The 13,484-nt window shown below is 32.9% G+C and overlaps 1 protein-coding gene and 1 long non-coding RNA gene across 2 annotated transcripts in view; one reads left to right on the plus strand and one right to left on the minus strand.

Moving 5' to 3' along the window:
* Centrocortin (cerebellar degeneration-related protein 2-like) overlaps positions 1-13,165 on the minus strand; it is a 92,522-nt gene extending 79,357 nt beyond the window's left edge. Inside the window, exon 1 of the mRNA XM_076377367.1 lies at positions 12,480-13,165. Within this exon, the coding sequence (XP_076233482.1) occupies positions 12,480-12,552 (73 nt within the window). The 5' untranslated portion in view covers positions 12,553-13,165. The remainder of the gene's footprint in view (positions 1-12,479) is intronic.
* On the plus strand, positions 4,636-6,174 carry LOC143178050 (uncharacterized). The gene is made up of 3 exons (XR_013001714.1): positions 4,636-4,860; positions 5,273-5,352; positions 5,437-6,174. It is a non-coding gene; the product is annotated as an uncharacterized LOC143178050 (long non-coding RNA).
* Positions 13,166-13,484: the final 319 nt, after the last annotated feature.

The raw sequence follows: 13,484 nt of genomic DNA on the forward strand, positions 1-13,484 counted from the left end.
GCATTTCATCCTTTCACTCAAGAAAGTACCGTAAACATTAATCAATATTAACGTGAATGCCAACGTTTAATCACAACTCTAAACATTCTTAAAGTGAAAGGATCGGGGCAATGTAATTAATTTAATTCACTGTCAAACGTATAAACTGATTTACAGAGAACGTGAAACAGCAGCAAATTGTGAACCTTGAAATCGATAATGACTTTTATTTTGTACCAGATACTGCGTCAGACGACAACACACCTTTTCCTTGCGAAGTCCTGATCTACACGCAACGCATAATTTACGAGTCGTACAGTTAATTTCTTTGGATAATATTTACGACCTTGATTTACCTGTAATATTCTACCTACTATTCTCTCGTGCACAGTTTTCATGTTTGACAATTTTTTCTCATACCTTCTTTTCATGTAAAATACTCACACAGTAATTAATTTTAAGAGAAAACTTCCTGTACCTTACAATTGTTTTAAAGGAATATTTACATGTTTGTAGAAATCTGTAAAATAATTTATATACAGGATGTAATTTAGTAACTGTCTATTATTCTAGACTAGTATACTATGTAATGTACATACAAGTTCTTTTTACGAATGCATCTGCGTAATTGAAAGTGCAATTGTACTTTGTTTCATAAATGGAAACCAATCGTTTTTTTGCATGACTTGATTCCTAATGTTATTCTACATACGTAACATAGAAAAAATATAAGATAAAATCGTTGAAAATTCAATTTTTTTCGAAATATTTTACATTTATTGAAAGTTCATAATAAATACTCAAACGTTTCATTGCTATGTGATAAGTATTTTCTTATTCTTTTCTTAATACAATAAAAACAAGATATAAATAAAACAAGATTGAAGTTAAAATATCTATTGAAATAATGATTTTGTGACTAATAGGTAATACATTTTTGTAAGGAATGTTGAGAATGATTCCATTTAAAAATATTACTGCGGATGTTTCTACAAATTCCTATTTTTATAAATACAATTTAAAAAGTGCAACCTAATTAGAGATCTGTTCCACCTACCAAATATTATAAATTATATTTAACTTTTGATAGTTTCCAGAATTTTGTACATTATATGGATTCTATACGTTTTTGTACATCAAAATTTGATAGAAATGCGTAAAAGCCCGCAATTTAACAATAACATTTTCTCGTCGAGGATTCTACAACTTCAAGATTCGCAGATAAAAAAGTCATAACGAGAGACATGTTTCTGACGTAAAGTACTTTACTTGAATTATTCTGAGATATGAAAAAAGGAAGCAACGAGCTCCGAAGGAAGACTTGTATTAATATTTTTCATGCATGAAAACATAAAAAAAGTGCAAAACTACCTTATTAACAAACAGCTAGAACTGGTTTCTCTCTGTAGTAATGTATTCTTAGCATTGTTTCTTTAAAGATTGCGGAAAATTTTAAAAATTTCATGTATACTTAAAATCTCGTTGCGTAAACTCATGGTACAATTTATTTTAAGTGCAGTCGTAAGTATCCTTGTGAATAATATCATATACTTAAACTTGAAGCAAGAGTTCATTCATTTTTTAAACGTATTAATATCTCGTCTGGATCATTTATTTCTGAAATAATTAAATATCTCAGATGAACGTTATCACAAAATTATAAAGCTTTTATTTAGGCGCAAAAAATATTTTAGAAATGAACTTAATCGGATACTAAAAAAGGATTTTTTCCTCTTCATAGCAAAGATGTCTTTTTGGTTAAACCACACGATACATCTCTAACTACCATACATAAATATCTGAAAAAGCATAATTTGTATCTTTAAGTCTATGTATGTGTACTAGTTAAAATTGTAAGCGTAATTATACTTCCAGTTAGTATTAAGGTCATCTCCAAACTATCTACTTATACTGTTAATATGCACAGCAATATACATATTGCTAATAATCCTGCAAAGCGTTCCTAGCGTAAATAAAAAAAAAATCCAACTATTTTTCAGTGAACAGTCAGACACACTGAGCAATATTTGCATACGTATTATTTACTAATTAAAATAATTATTATGCAGTAAATCTTTAATCGCTAGATTTGTGTATTTTCGAAATTCCTTTTCGTCTTCAAATAATTTGGAATATTTTTCTCTTTATATGATGGGATTATAAAAAATTGTACCACTTTCCTGTTAATCTATTGATAACCCTACACACATAATCTCTGACATCCAGCCAGCACACAGTATTGCAACTGAGATACCGTTAATTCTTCTTGAAAAAATACTTTCCCACATTATATATTGCATATATTTTACTACACACATCTACATAATGATACAGAATTCTTACATTATAAATATATTTTTTTTTTCTATTATAGTAACTTTTTACCGTCAAATTTTCTATATTTCTGTTGTTTTTATATTTTCTGAAAGATGTATTTTAACTATAATTTATTACTGCGTGTACATACATGAATAACTAGACTTTTTTTGTTATAATAGGCATGATGACCATTGTTAAATTCATGTAACACAAACATTCGCAAATTTACAAATGAGTAAAATAATTATCACATGGAAACTATAATAAATATAAACGTGTACTGTGTACCTATTAGCAGTATATTTGATAATCACTATATATAATACACTATTGACTGATCACAAAAGATCTCTTATTTTAATAAATGTACATCCTGATAAATTTATTTCAGTACATGTATACATGGTTAATTATGTTTTCAGTGTTTGAATAATTTGTATTACGATACGCGTATATAAATTCATTATTGATTAAATTATCTATATACAAATGGACAACAATTTTTTAACTTCAAACTTAATTTATAATTATAATAGGTCCTTAATTATTTTAACTACAATGAACATGATATCTTGATAATAGATCTACGTTGACCATCAAATATGAAAAAACGGTTATTATATTTAGTCAACATTGCGTTTGTTCTGCACATTAATTACCCACCCTTACTGGGATATCGGTTACACAGTTTTGTAAAGCAAATATTTTTGTGGCATTCTTATTTTTTATAAGCTCTTCTGTTTTGAATTTTGTTTCAAACCTATAAACTTTTTTTTAAAGTATATAACAATGTAATATTTGTTTAATTTTACTGCTCATATATACTTCATTTGGTCATTATGACATTAATTTTCAATTAATATAGTGTTATTCTTATAATTTACAATGAGTATATATTGCATTTCCATTCTGAAAACTAATTTATATGATATTTCTCATATGAAATGTAAGAATTTGAATTATGTTTGTACAAATAAACAAATGAAGAAACTGTAAGATATTCGCCGTAATTTCTAGTCATTTTTACAAAAATGACATTAAACATTTAAATGTTCGATTTATAAAAAACATTTGCACGAGGATAAACTTAGTTGCCACATAGACCTTTGTAATTATGAAAGTTGGAATATTTCATACTAATTTTTTATATTATCTACTACTTATAACATATATTTGTAAAAAGTAAAATAATATAAAATGTTCTAACATTTTAAAGAATTCAAAGTTTAAAGTAATTTATGTAATTTTGAAACCAACTTTCTGAAAAGTAAACCATTCCAAGTTGATTAAGTTCGTGGAGTATCACTTTTAAGTCGGTCCCATACATATAATTATAATTATGCCCGAGTCGAATCTCCCACACTACTCGATCATACGTAGGCTCAGATTGCCTCGCACTCACGCCCCCTAACAGGTGTCTCAAGTTCCACAAAACACCTCTTTCTTTAGTAAATCAAGAAGTTCAGAAATGTGCTAGTTAAATAGCTCCATGTCTTATTTTATCTCTTTAATTTACCTACGCACATCGAAGTTAACAGCTTCAGAATTCCGTTTCGCGTAGACAATTGACTGCTTGTGCACACGTGCGAATAATGGCAAGGATTTCCAACTTGCCTCTGTAACAAGTATCTCTGTTCTCTCCTAGTCTATGAGTGTTCAGGAGTCTAGGAGAGTTCACGAGTATGATGACAGAAGTAAAGCCTTTAACAGACCAATGCGATTTTCTGCAGCGGCAGAATTGATATTGGTGCAAAGAAGATGTCACGAAAAAATTTCTGTTGCAGAAAATTCACGTTGGTGTATGGAATCTCTAAAATTTTTCTTTCACTTGCGACAATTTCACTACAACGAATGGAAGATGGGCGTATACGAGTACGACTGACGAAGATCTCCAAGTGCCCAGTCCTACAGGTATCACGAATATTCGCCAATGTTGATACTCGTGGCTTTGTGAGCACGAGTACGAGGTATAAACAACAAAGATCTCCGAATGTTCAGTTTCACACTACTTGCGAGTACCATTTATTGTAAATATTTGGGGTGTGTATGGGACAAGCTTTAGGGTCGCTAGATGAGACATTCTGGTGTCATTTTCTATGTCACAACAATGTCCATGTGTACACACAACTCAAGGCGTGACGTGCTCTTCATATTCCAGTATGTATCTTAAAATCAAGCTGAATGCAATCCTGGCCATGATGGCTCGTATAACAGAAGTTTGTAACACGAGTCGTGCAGAAAATGCTTAACATTTTTTATGTTAACCCTGTTGCAATGTTCTTTCTCAGCGAGGCCGTGACGCATTCAACTAAAGTTGAAGTGGTATATAATGCAAAGCATGTTTCTAAGATGGCTGTGTTGCTTTGTGTAACGCACATTGTAATAGACAATATGGAAGAAACTGTATTACCTATGCAGTGCTACTCAAGATAGTTGTGGAAGTATAATAAAGTATTTTGTTTGTAAGTCGTATTTCTATGAGAAAGTTAATCTTCTTTTTCTATCTAGCCCATTAAGGTCCAAACTGGTATCTACGCATGTGAGCAAGTAGCTATAAAAAATGTAAGTACCCATAGAAGCATCAGTATTATAAACTACATCCACTCGAATTCATTGTTCATTGTTTATCATTTATAATGGAATCATTATATCGTTCTTGCTGATTTTATCTGGTTAAAATGAGTCAATCTCTGAAGGTGTAAGTTCAATGTACAACATAAGATAATTTGTTCTCAAGTGTAAGACGTGCTAAGCATTCTAACACTACTGAAAAAAAATTAGATTCTTTTCTAAGGTCGCGTGCGATGAGAATGTTTTTATCGTTCTCCGCATAAACACCGTTATTTTTCACAGATGATGTTTCTCTTAGAACGACCTCGCTAGTATTACAGACAGCAGTTATCTTTATCTATAATTTGTGTACGTATTAATTGCAATGTTAACTATAATGATACCAACACGCTATTGTTAACAGGAAGGAATGAAGAGGTCGTCTAATGATAGTCTGACGAGAAGGGTTTCACTTCCTCGAGAACTAATTTCCTGCAACTCTAGGTAACACTCGATGCTATAACTGTAAGCCGAGCTGTTTCACAGTACAATTTTAATACAAACGCTTCTTTTCGAATTTTGTTACAGATTCAAAATATAATATAATCGTAAAATGTTGTTTATTATGCAGTTAACAAATATTTACATAAAATTTGATCTGTTATGTGGGACAATTCTCGATTATAATTCCTTAGTTGTATCCACAGCTCAATATTATCGTTATTGATGTTGAAGGAGCGTAACATATATGTTAAATTTTTGTAATAAATTAATTTATCTTCGTACAAGTGGTAATTTTTAACTGACAAATTTGTTCGTAATGTGTTTCCAGAATAACAGGTTCAAATATATAGACTAATTAGAAAAAGATTAAAAGATTTAAAGATATAATTATAATACTCTGTTGGACGATCGAGTATGTTAACTATAAATTGTAACTAATAACTTCATTAATTGTTACAATCACGAGATGAACAGGGCTCCAATAAACAATAAAACATTTGTTACTGTAGGCTGGTAATAAAATATTTTTAATATTTAAGAGATAGCGGGAAGATATGTTAGTACTTATGCTTTCAAGGTAATATAATTGATTTTTTCCAAAATATAATAAAAAATTAAGCAAGTAATTTTTTATAACTGTGGCATCAGTCTACTCAAAGCAACCAGTTTCCTAAGATGGACCTTTGATTTCCTAAATTTGACCGCTGGATTAAGGTGTAAAAATGATTAAGTTTTCTTAACAACAAATTTGTAAAATATACTACATAGATATCAACATAATTTGTAAAGGCTCATAATAAAAATCAACAATCTAAGTAACAATATTTTCTTAATTTCGTATCTACTCCCATACATGATGTATAAAAGATTGAACCTAACATTTTATGCACTTTATTATATTTTCTTGTTTGATTTGTTCTTATAAGGTACAAATCACTCAGAATGCTTATTTTTTGTCCTATAAAATGATATTGAACTGTATTGAACTGGTCTAATACAAGCAACTACTTTTAGTCCAATCTAAATAACTTGACCAAATAATTGATAATATTTTATCAAAAAATTAAAAAATTAAAACAGCAGATTGTAGCTTACTCGATGTACTTTCTATATGTATATGTATACTTGAAAGTTACGTTACTTACTTTAGTAAAACTAGAGAGCTTACTGGCGGACATTAAAATATAAGATTCTCAGTTGCTAAAACAGACTGCTTTTGTTTACTTAAACATCTTTTTACTTAAACAAAGTTGTGTACGATAGTAATTATCACATCAACTAACTTAGTATATAAGTAACACATATTGACTGTCATACGGGAGAAATTGGTTATAAATTACAAAATGCATTCGTGATCCAACCTAGGCTCCGCAGCGGTCCAAATTCAACAAGTTTCCTCTATACTGTGTATACTTTAAACAGAGCTGCAGCATGGAGGTCACAAACGTAACTTCAAACTTTTTAATGAGCCTAGGTAGTCGCAATTTGGACCTTAAATAATAGATAAGGTGCAAACAGTCTTGGTTTTCGATAGTTTCTTAGTTAGATATCTGTGAATGACTAACAAGCAGGGTTCGAAAGATCAAGATTCAATGCTGCGACGTGTAATATGCTTTGGACAAACTGTTATTACTAAACTCTTTAAACGATTCAAAGTTAACAATGGCTGGTTATCCAACAAGTCGTTTAAAGATAAAACTGTTCACAAAAAATGTTGGTTTATATTGGTTTACAAATTAAGCCCACATAGAAAACGAAAAGCCATTTTGTAAAATGTTTTAGAATTGGTAGTGCAAATGGAAGGGTGTTGATTCTATATGAATAAAATTCTACTTTTAATATAAATTTTATTAAAAAAATCCTTGAAAAATAGTTTCATTTTTCAAAAAAACTATCTTTGAAAAGTTGACAATGAATACGTGTATGCCAAAATATATGTACTTTTAGTTGCTGAATTTAAAAAAAACGCTTAATTTACAGTAGATAATTAATTACATACTTATGTTTACTCATTTAGTAGATAGTCAGACAAAGTGTTCCGCTTAAACCCAGTTATTTATATAATATTCTTTAAGCACTAAAAGTTACAAGCATAGGAGCAGGCGTACTCAGTTAAAAGTTAAAATTCAAAATCAATCTTTTTAAAAACGGAATATACCATCAAAAAATAGTATTTTATATTTTCGACTGATTTCTACATGTAGTTCTCATCTTTCGGCTTGTCTACCAGTTCTGAAACGACCTGTTCAAATCGATTAAATTTAATTAAGTTACTTTACTCTTGCTGTGCAAACAAATCGTTTGTAAGAAAAACTATAAAACGTTATAGTGCAATAGTTAATTTGAAATATTTTTCAAGTTTTATTGAAGTACTCGTAACTCTGTAAACGACATGAAAGTTATACTTTTACTGAAAGAAGAAACGAAAGTATATCGGTTTATGTACCTACAATATGTACCTTTCATGAGGAATTGAAATAAATCTTTATTTCAAATAAGTGCTTTCCTTTGTTTGACTTCTATTATAATTCATTTTGTAAATTCATATTTATGACTACTTGGACCACATTTGTAGATTACTTTACACCTACAGAGTATTCAACGAAAGGTGTCAGAAATTCCAAGGGTTGATTCTATACTCTCTTTAAAAGTTCCCATAAAAGATGATGCCACAAAAAATTCACTGATCTTATAAAAATAAGATGAAAGTTAAGAATGATAAAAATGCGTTTGAGGCTTCACACCAGAGTTATTAATTGTTGAGAAACCGCTTAAAATTCACATGAAACGTGTCTGATTTGGGACTTATTCGCCTGACATCGCTGTGTCTGACTTGAGACTTATTCTACTGACATCGCTGTGTCTGACTTGGCTAGTGCACGCCAGTAGTATAGTCAGTCAGACATATTTTACGTGAACTTTTGGCGTCTTCTCAACAATTAATAATTCTGAAATTAAGCTTTAACCACTTTAATCTTTATGCTAATAACAGTGTACCTGAGTATCCTGTTCCCCTTTCTTTTTAAGGAACGACAATTTTAATTATTGGCAAGGATTAGATATAATTTTGTCATTTCTAGTTTTCGTTCTATTTCGACCTGTACAAGAATCACCTCTTGAAATTTCTGACACTTGTTGTCGACACCCAGTATATGAGTTAATTCCCGAGATGTTCACCAACATGAAACTACACGTAGCTCGCTGCAGTTATCGATCCTTGTCATGTTTTTAGGGAAAAGCAAGGGGTATCTCATAGCAACATGGTAGAGAGGGTTACACCCTTCTTCTTGCATATATACTACTTCGAAAAAACATGTTTAAGTAAATTGATATAATTTAATACGTTTCTATTTGATGTTATAATAAATTAAAGACAAATTAAAAGAGATACTAGACTTTTTAACGAATTCTTCTAACAACATATTTCTAAAATTCCAAGCTATGAAACAATTAATATGAAAATTGGTATCTTTAAAGTTCTATAGGATAATTTCGTTAACAAACACTCAGATCAATTATATTATAATTAATATAGCAAACATCGATTTTATTATATTTTATTATATAAAGATTAGCATCAAGTTGATAAGACAAGAATGCAATTATTTTTGTGGATTATTTTGAATACTGATATTTACTAATAATATAGTATATATTATTTCTCCCCTATATATTTCAATTTTTCTTATAAGAGTTGTTCAAAGGAATGCTAAGGGTTTCAAGATAATAAATATGCGTGGCCACTTTCCTCGAATACCACGTGACATTAGGTATGCTCAGCCTTAAAGGAAAAGAGCAAACCGTGGCCAGTAATGGTATGAGTCGTTTGCATAAATTACGTGGTGCTCTTATTTATTTCATATGCATACCATCGCACCTTTGCGTACTCCGAGATGGCTTTAGTATAACGGAAGAAGAATTCAACAAAGAAGCTGCTCAAGTTCAATCGATATGTTATTTAATTCTTTAAATAATTTACTTACATTTAGAGTAAGTATACTAGGAAGTAGTAATTAATATTTTACGAAAATTGTAAATATGTATTCTGCAAATTATAATTTTATCGTGTCGAAGCTTTGTTATTTATTATATTAAATTCATCATTGTATTTATAATTAAAATCTTAATAAACATACACATATTGTACACGCAGAGTATGTGCCATTTACAAGTATACACAAGACTTAACCATTTCCTTAACTATTTAAAATACCATTTGCGCAGACATTTTTTTTAATGAGATGCGTTCCACTTTATTCTGCAAAGGGTATTTCTTATTAATAATTTCTGTAAACATTATTACCAAAAACTCATAAGAACTGTGACGAATTCACAATGGAGAACGATACTTTAGTAGCATTAGTAAGCGGTTTAATTTCTAATTACTTCTTTAAAATAGTTTCATACTATCGTATCAGACAAAACGGTAATAAAGTCAATAATACAATAATTTCTTATTTGCATCACTTTCTAAGTAATATTAATTTAATACGTCAAATAGTAATAATTAGACAAAGTAGTCCGGATATTTTTTTATGATACTTGTATTAAGCAATATAGCATATTCTTGAGTAGTATGTATATTAAAACTGCGTTTTTATTAACGCGAAGATATAACGAGGCACATTATTGATTAGATGCTGGGTCATGTATTACTCTCGCTATGGAAGGAAGAATATTCTCGAACACAAAAGAGAAGACGAACAAGGAAGAAAAAGGGACGCCAGAAATAAAGTAACAAAAATAGTTAAGAGCAACAGATAATGTAGTTATCGATTCTAATCACTCGTATATTGATAAGAAAACTGTCGAACAAGTAATACGAAGAAATGCTTATACGTTCAAGCATATATTTGCAGATTACTGTATCCAGTTACAATAATCTGTTCTATTACGGTAACTTGTGAAAAGAAAGGAGCTTTTTGTGCTAATTGAGGTATTCACTGGAGATAGTCTGCGCGCACACGGTTTCTTCGATAATACGACTGTAATGTCTACGTGGTATAACGCATTACAATTAAGTTCAAGATAATACTGTTGAAGATTCACGGGTGCATGTGAAAAACACGTTACGTAAACGTATCTTCAATGTCTATAATTGTTTCAAGAAAATGAAAGAAATCAACAGACGTGGCTATAAATCTTTTTCAACGTGCTGTATACTTGATTATGCAAATATTACAGACATCATTAATGGAAATTCTGAAGAAATTCTAAATAATGAGTATATAGCGACTTTTTTGTAAAGAATTCTGTTGTGAGCTGCGTGTACCTGCGTATATCTATACATTATTAATGTTGGCTAGCGTCTTCATTGTCCGTAAAGAAGACTGATAATTACCAGTCACAGTTATCGATTATATCAGTCGTACTAAATTAATAAATGTTAATCAATCAAGATTAACTGTGTCAATATTTTGGGTATACGATTATACTTGCACATAAATTAGCGACAAGCTTTATGAATAAATTAATTAAAAAAGCTATAACTGAGAAATTAAGACGTCATGCCACTAATTGAAACTTTCCTGAATAATAAGTATTGAGGAAAAATATATTTCGTATTTTATTATCAGTCATAAATTATGTATCGCACGTGGTATACTTGTTTATATGTAAGTATGGTCAATCAATAAAGTATTCATATTCTTTTCAAATGGTAATATTTTAAAAAATACGAAACAAGAACTATTGACTAAACTGTTTATCATTTAATGTTAGGATTATTCTGAAGAATTTATGACATTCATTAAACTCGTTTGCAGAAAATTATTCGGTTATCCAAACTAAAATATCATAAAGACTAATCCTATTCTATCCTAGTTGTACTAAATTGATAAAACTTATATGTACGTAATGAACTGTACATACATAAAGTTGCAATACTTTGAAATTTACAAAGAATTTAATAGTAGTACAATTGTTAAATTATTTAATGAAAATATTTCGAAAAATAGTAATACAATATTAAAGTCAATAACGAGAGAAGCCCAGTAGGTACTATGCAGAAATAAGAAATCCAACGAATAAATGTGATTTAATTGATTCTAGTAAAATCTCCTATCTACAGTCCACCTCTTCTTGAATTAAATACGCCGACGCACTGTTTTGTTTTTATAGTAGAGCGTATATGTGTACTTCCGACATTAGAGATTTGTCACTAATACGTAGACAGAACGACACAGCAGGGCCACACGGAATCAATGAAGTGCATGCCTCTTTTGCCTCTGTGCTGTTGCATTGTACTTTTCATGTCTGCACTCTATGCACGAGATACGTCCTCAGAGAAGATATATTTTCTAAAATATTGCACATTTTTATGATATATTTCTATGATCACAACAAGATTCATCTAGAAAGAATATTTGTAAATGTTCGTCACCGGTGTCATCATCTTTCTGTGCAACGCGCAGACTCGTGGCTTGCCCGGCCGACAGATTCATCCCCCAAATGGGAGTAAAATGTATTCAGATGTTTCTTTAGATGCACCACGCGAATATTTTTGCAATTCATAAATTCATTATCACCCATAAACGAGTTTATCATAGCGCAAGTCCGTGTTATGCCAGATTAAGACCGATCAAAGGTTTAGATAGCCTTTATTGACTGTGAATTTTAAGGAAAAATTGCTTCTGGAAAGTATTATGTTAAATTTTCAATACGACTTTAAAGTATTTAAGTCGACTTATTGCAGTACAAGCAATAATAAAAAAATAAATCGTAGCGATTTGGTCTGTCTTCAGCCTTAAACGGCATGGCACGTAGAACGATGCGCTCAAGGTTTCGGTGCAGCTGCAGTAACTATACGATTCATGACCCGTGTTGATGAGTCATCGCTTCAGGCTGTCAAAGTAATTGCCCGGTGGCAGACTAGATAGATAATAAAAACGACGAATTATCAAAAGTCGGGGAACCCTGTTCCTCAGACGAAAACACGGTTATAATGGAAGCGAGAGTGTAGGCGCGACATACAGAGATATATAGGAACACACTCGGCAAGCGTGATCGATCGCGTCTGGAGGTCAACCACGAAAACTTGCCTGACGAATCGGGTGACGGCTGCAGCTGCACCGATCGGACCTGAAAGAGGTTTAGAGGGCGAATAGGTTAATTTCAGTAGAATTTACCCTGAAGCATGTTATGGTCAGCCTCCTCGTCCGCGAGGCAACGGACGTTGCCGATGGAAGACAGCAGACTCATGGTTCCTTCGGAGGGACCTCGTGCTCGCGTTCGTCAAGTTGGGTCACCGTAACGAAGTCGATCGCCGATGGAATCGCGGAAAAGGCTTCTACCTTTACGGTGGCGCGCGATTGGCCGAGCGGGAGTTGGAGCTCGAGGCCGAACCAATCGTTACGGAGTATCGGCTGGCCGGTTCGCCGAATAAGCCTCTACGAACGCACCTGTCGGCCAAGCATCCGGCCGACTTGAGAACGCTTCGCCGCTGCTCACTTTCACCCGACGTGGAAAGGACGATCGAGGTGCCGTCCAAGAATCACCTGCCAGCAGCGGCGCGTCTCGATCCTCGACGAAAACGTCGAGGAACCCTCTCGATTCGCGGCAGCAGCTGGACCAGCCGGTCGTCTGATTCACGCTGCTCTTCCTGCTCCTCTCGATCGCATCCCTCCGATCCCTCGGTAGCCGACCGATGCTCGTCGAACTATTCGCGTGGACCGCAGGAATCGAATGTCTATGCTTGGCTGCACGCGTCTGCTGTCACTCGCACCGTTCTTGTCTACCTCGCACTGTCGGACGAGACGAAAACACAAGAGAACCCCGTCCAGCACCGTCGCTACGTCGCGAAAGACGGCGAGGACGCATGACGCGTGCAGGGACACCAAGCGCCGCCGAGCCGCGATCAATAAACGCTGCCACCGCGTCTGCGCCGACAATACGATGCCACACCGGACGAGAGGCAAGAGACAGGGGCTGCCAAGGCGATTGTGTTCGTGTGTTCGTGTGCTCGCGTTATCGACGCGACGTGTATCGACGATTTAGACTGCCACCCGTTCCCCCTTCTTACACCTACGTGGTCTGACAGAGAATGGCTGGGTTAATTGGTTCTTCTCTTTTAACGCTACTTCCTTGTGTAGCGAAAACCACGACCACATGGCTTCTTACTGTTACATCAAACC

The sequence above is a fragment of the Calliopsis andreniformis genome, chromosome 4 (assembly GCF_051401765.1).
Source record: "Calliopsis andreniformis isolate RMS-2024a chromosome 4, iyCalAndr_principal, whole genome shotgun sequence".
NCBI lineage: Eukaryota > Metazoa > Arthropoda > Insecta > Hymenoptera > Andrenidae > Calliopsis > Calliopsis andreniformis.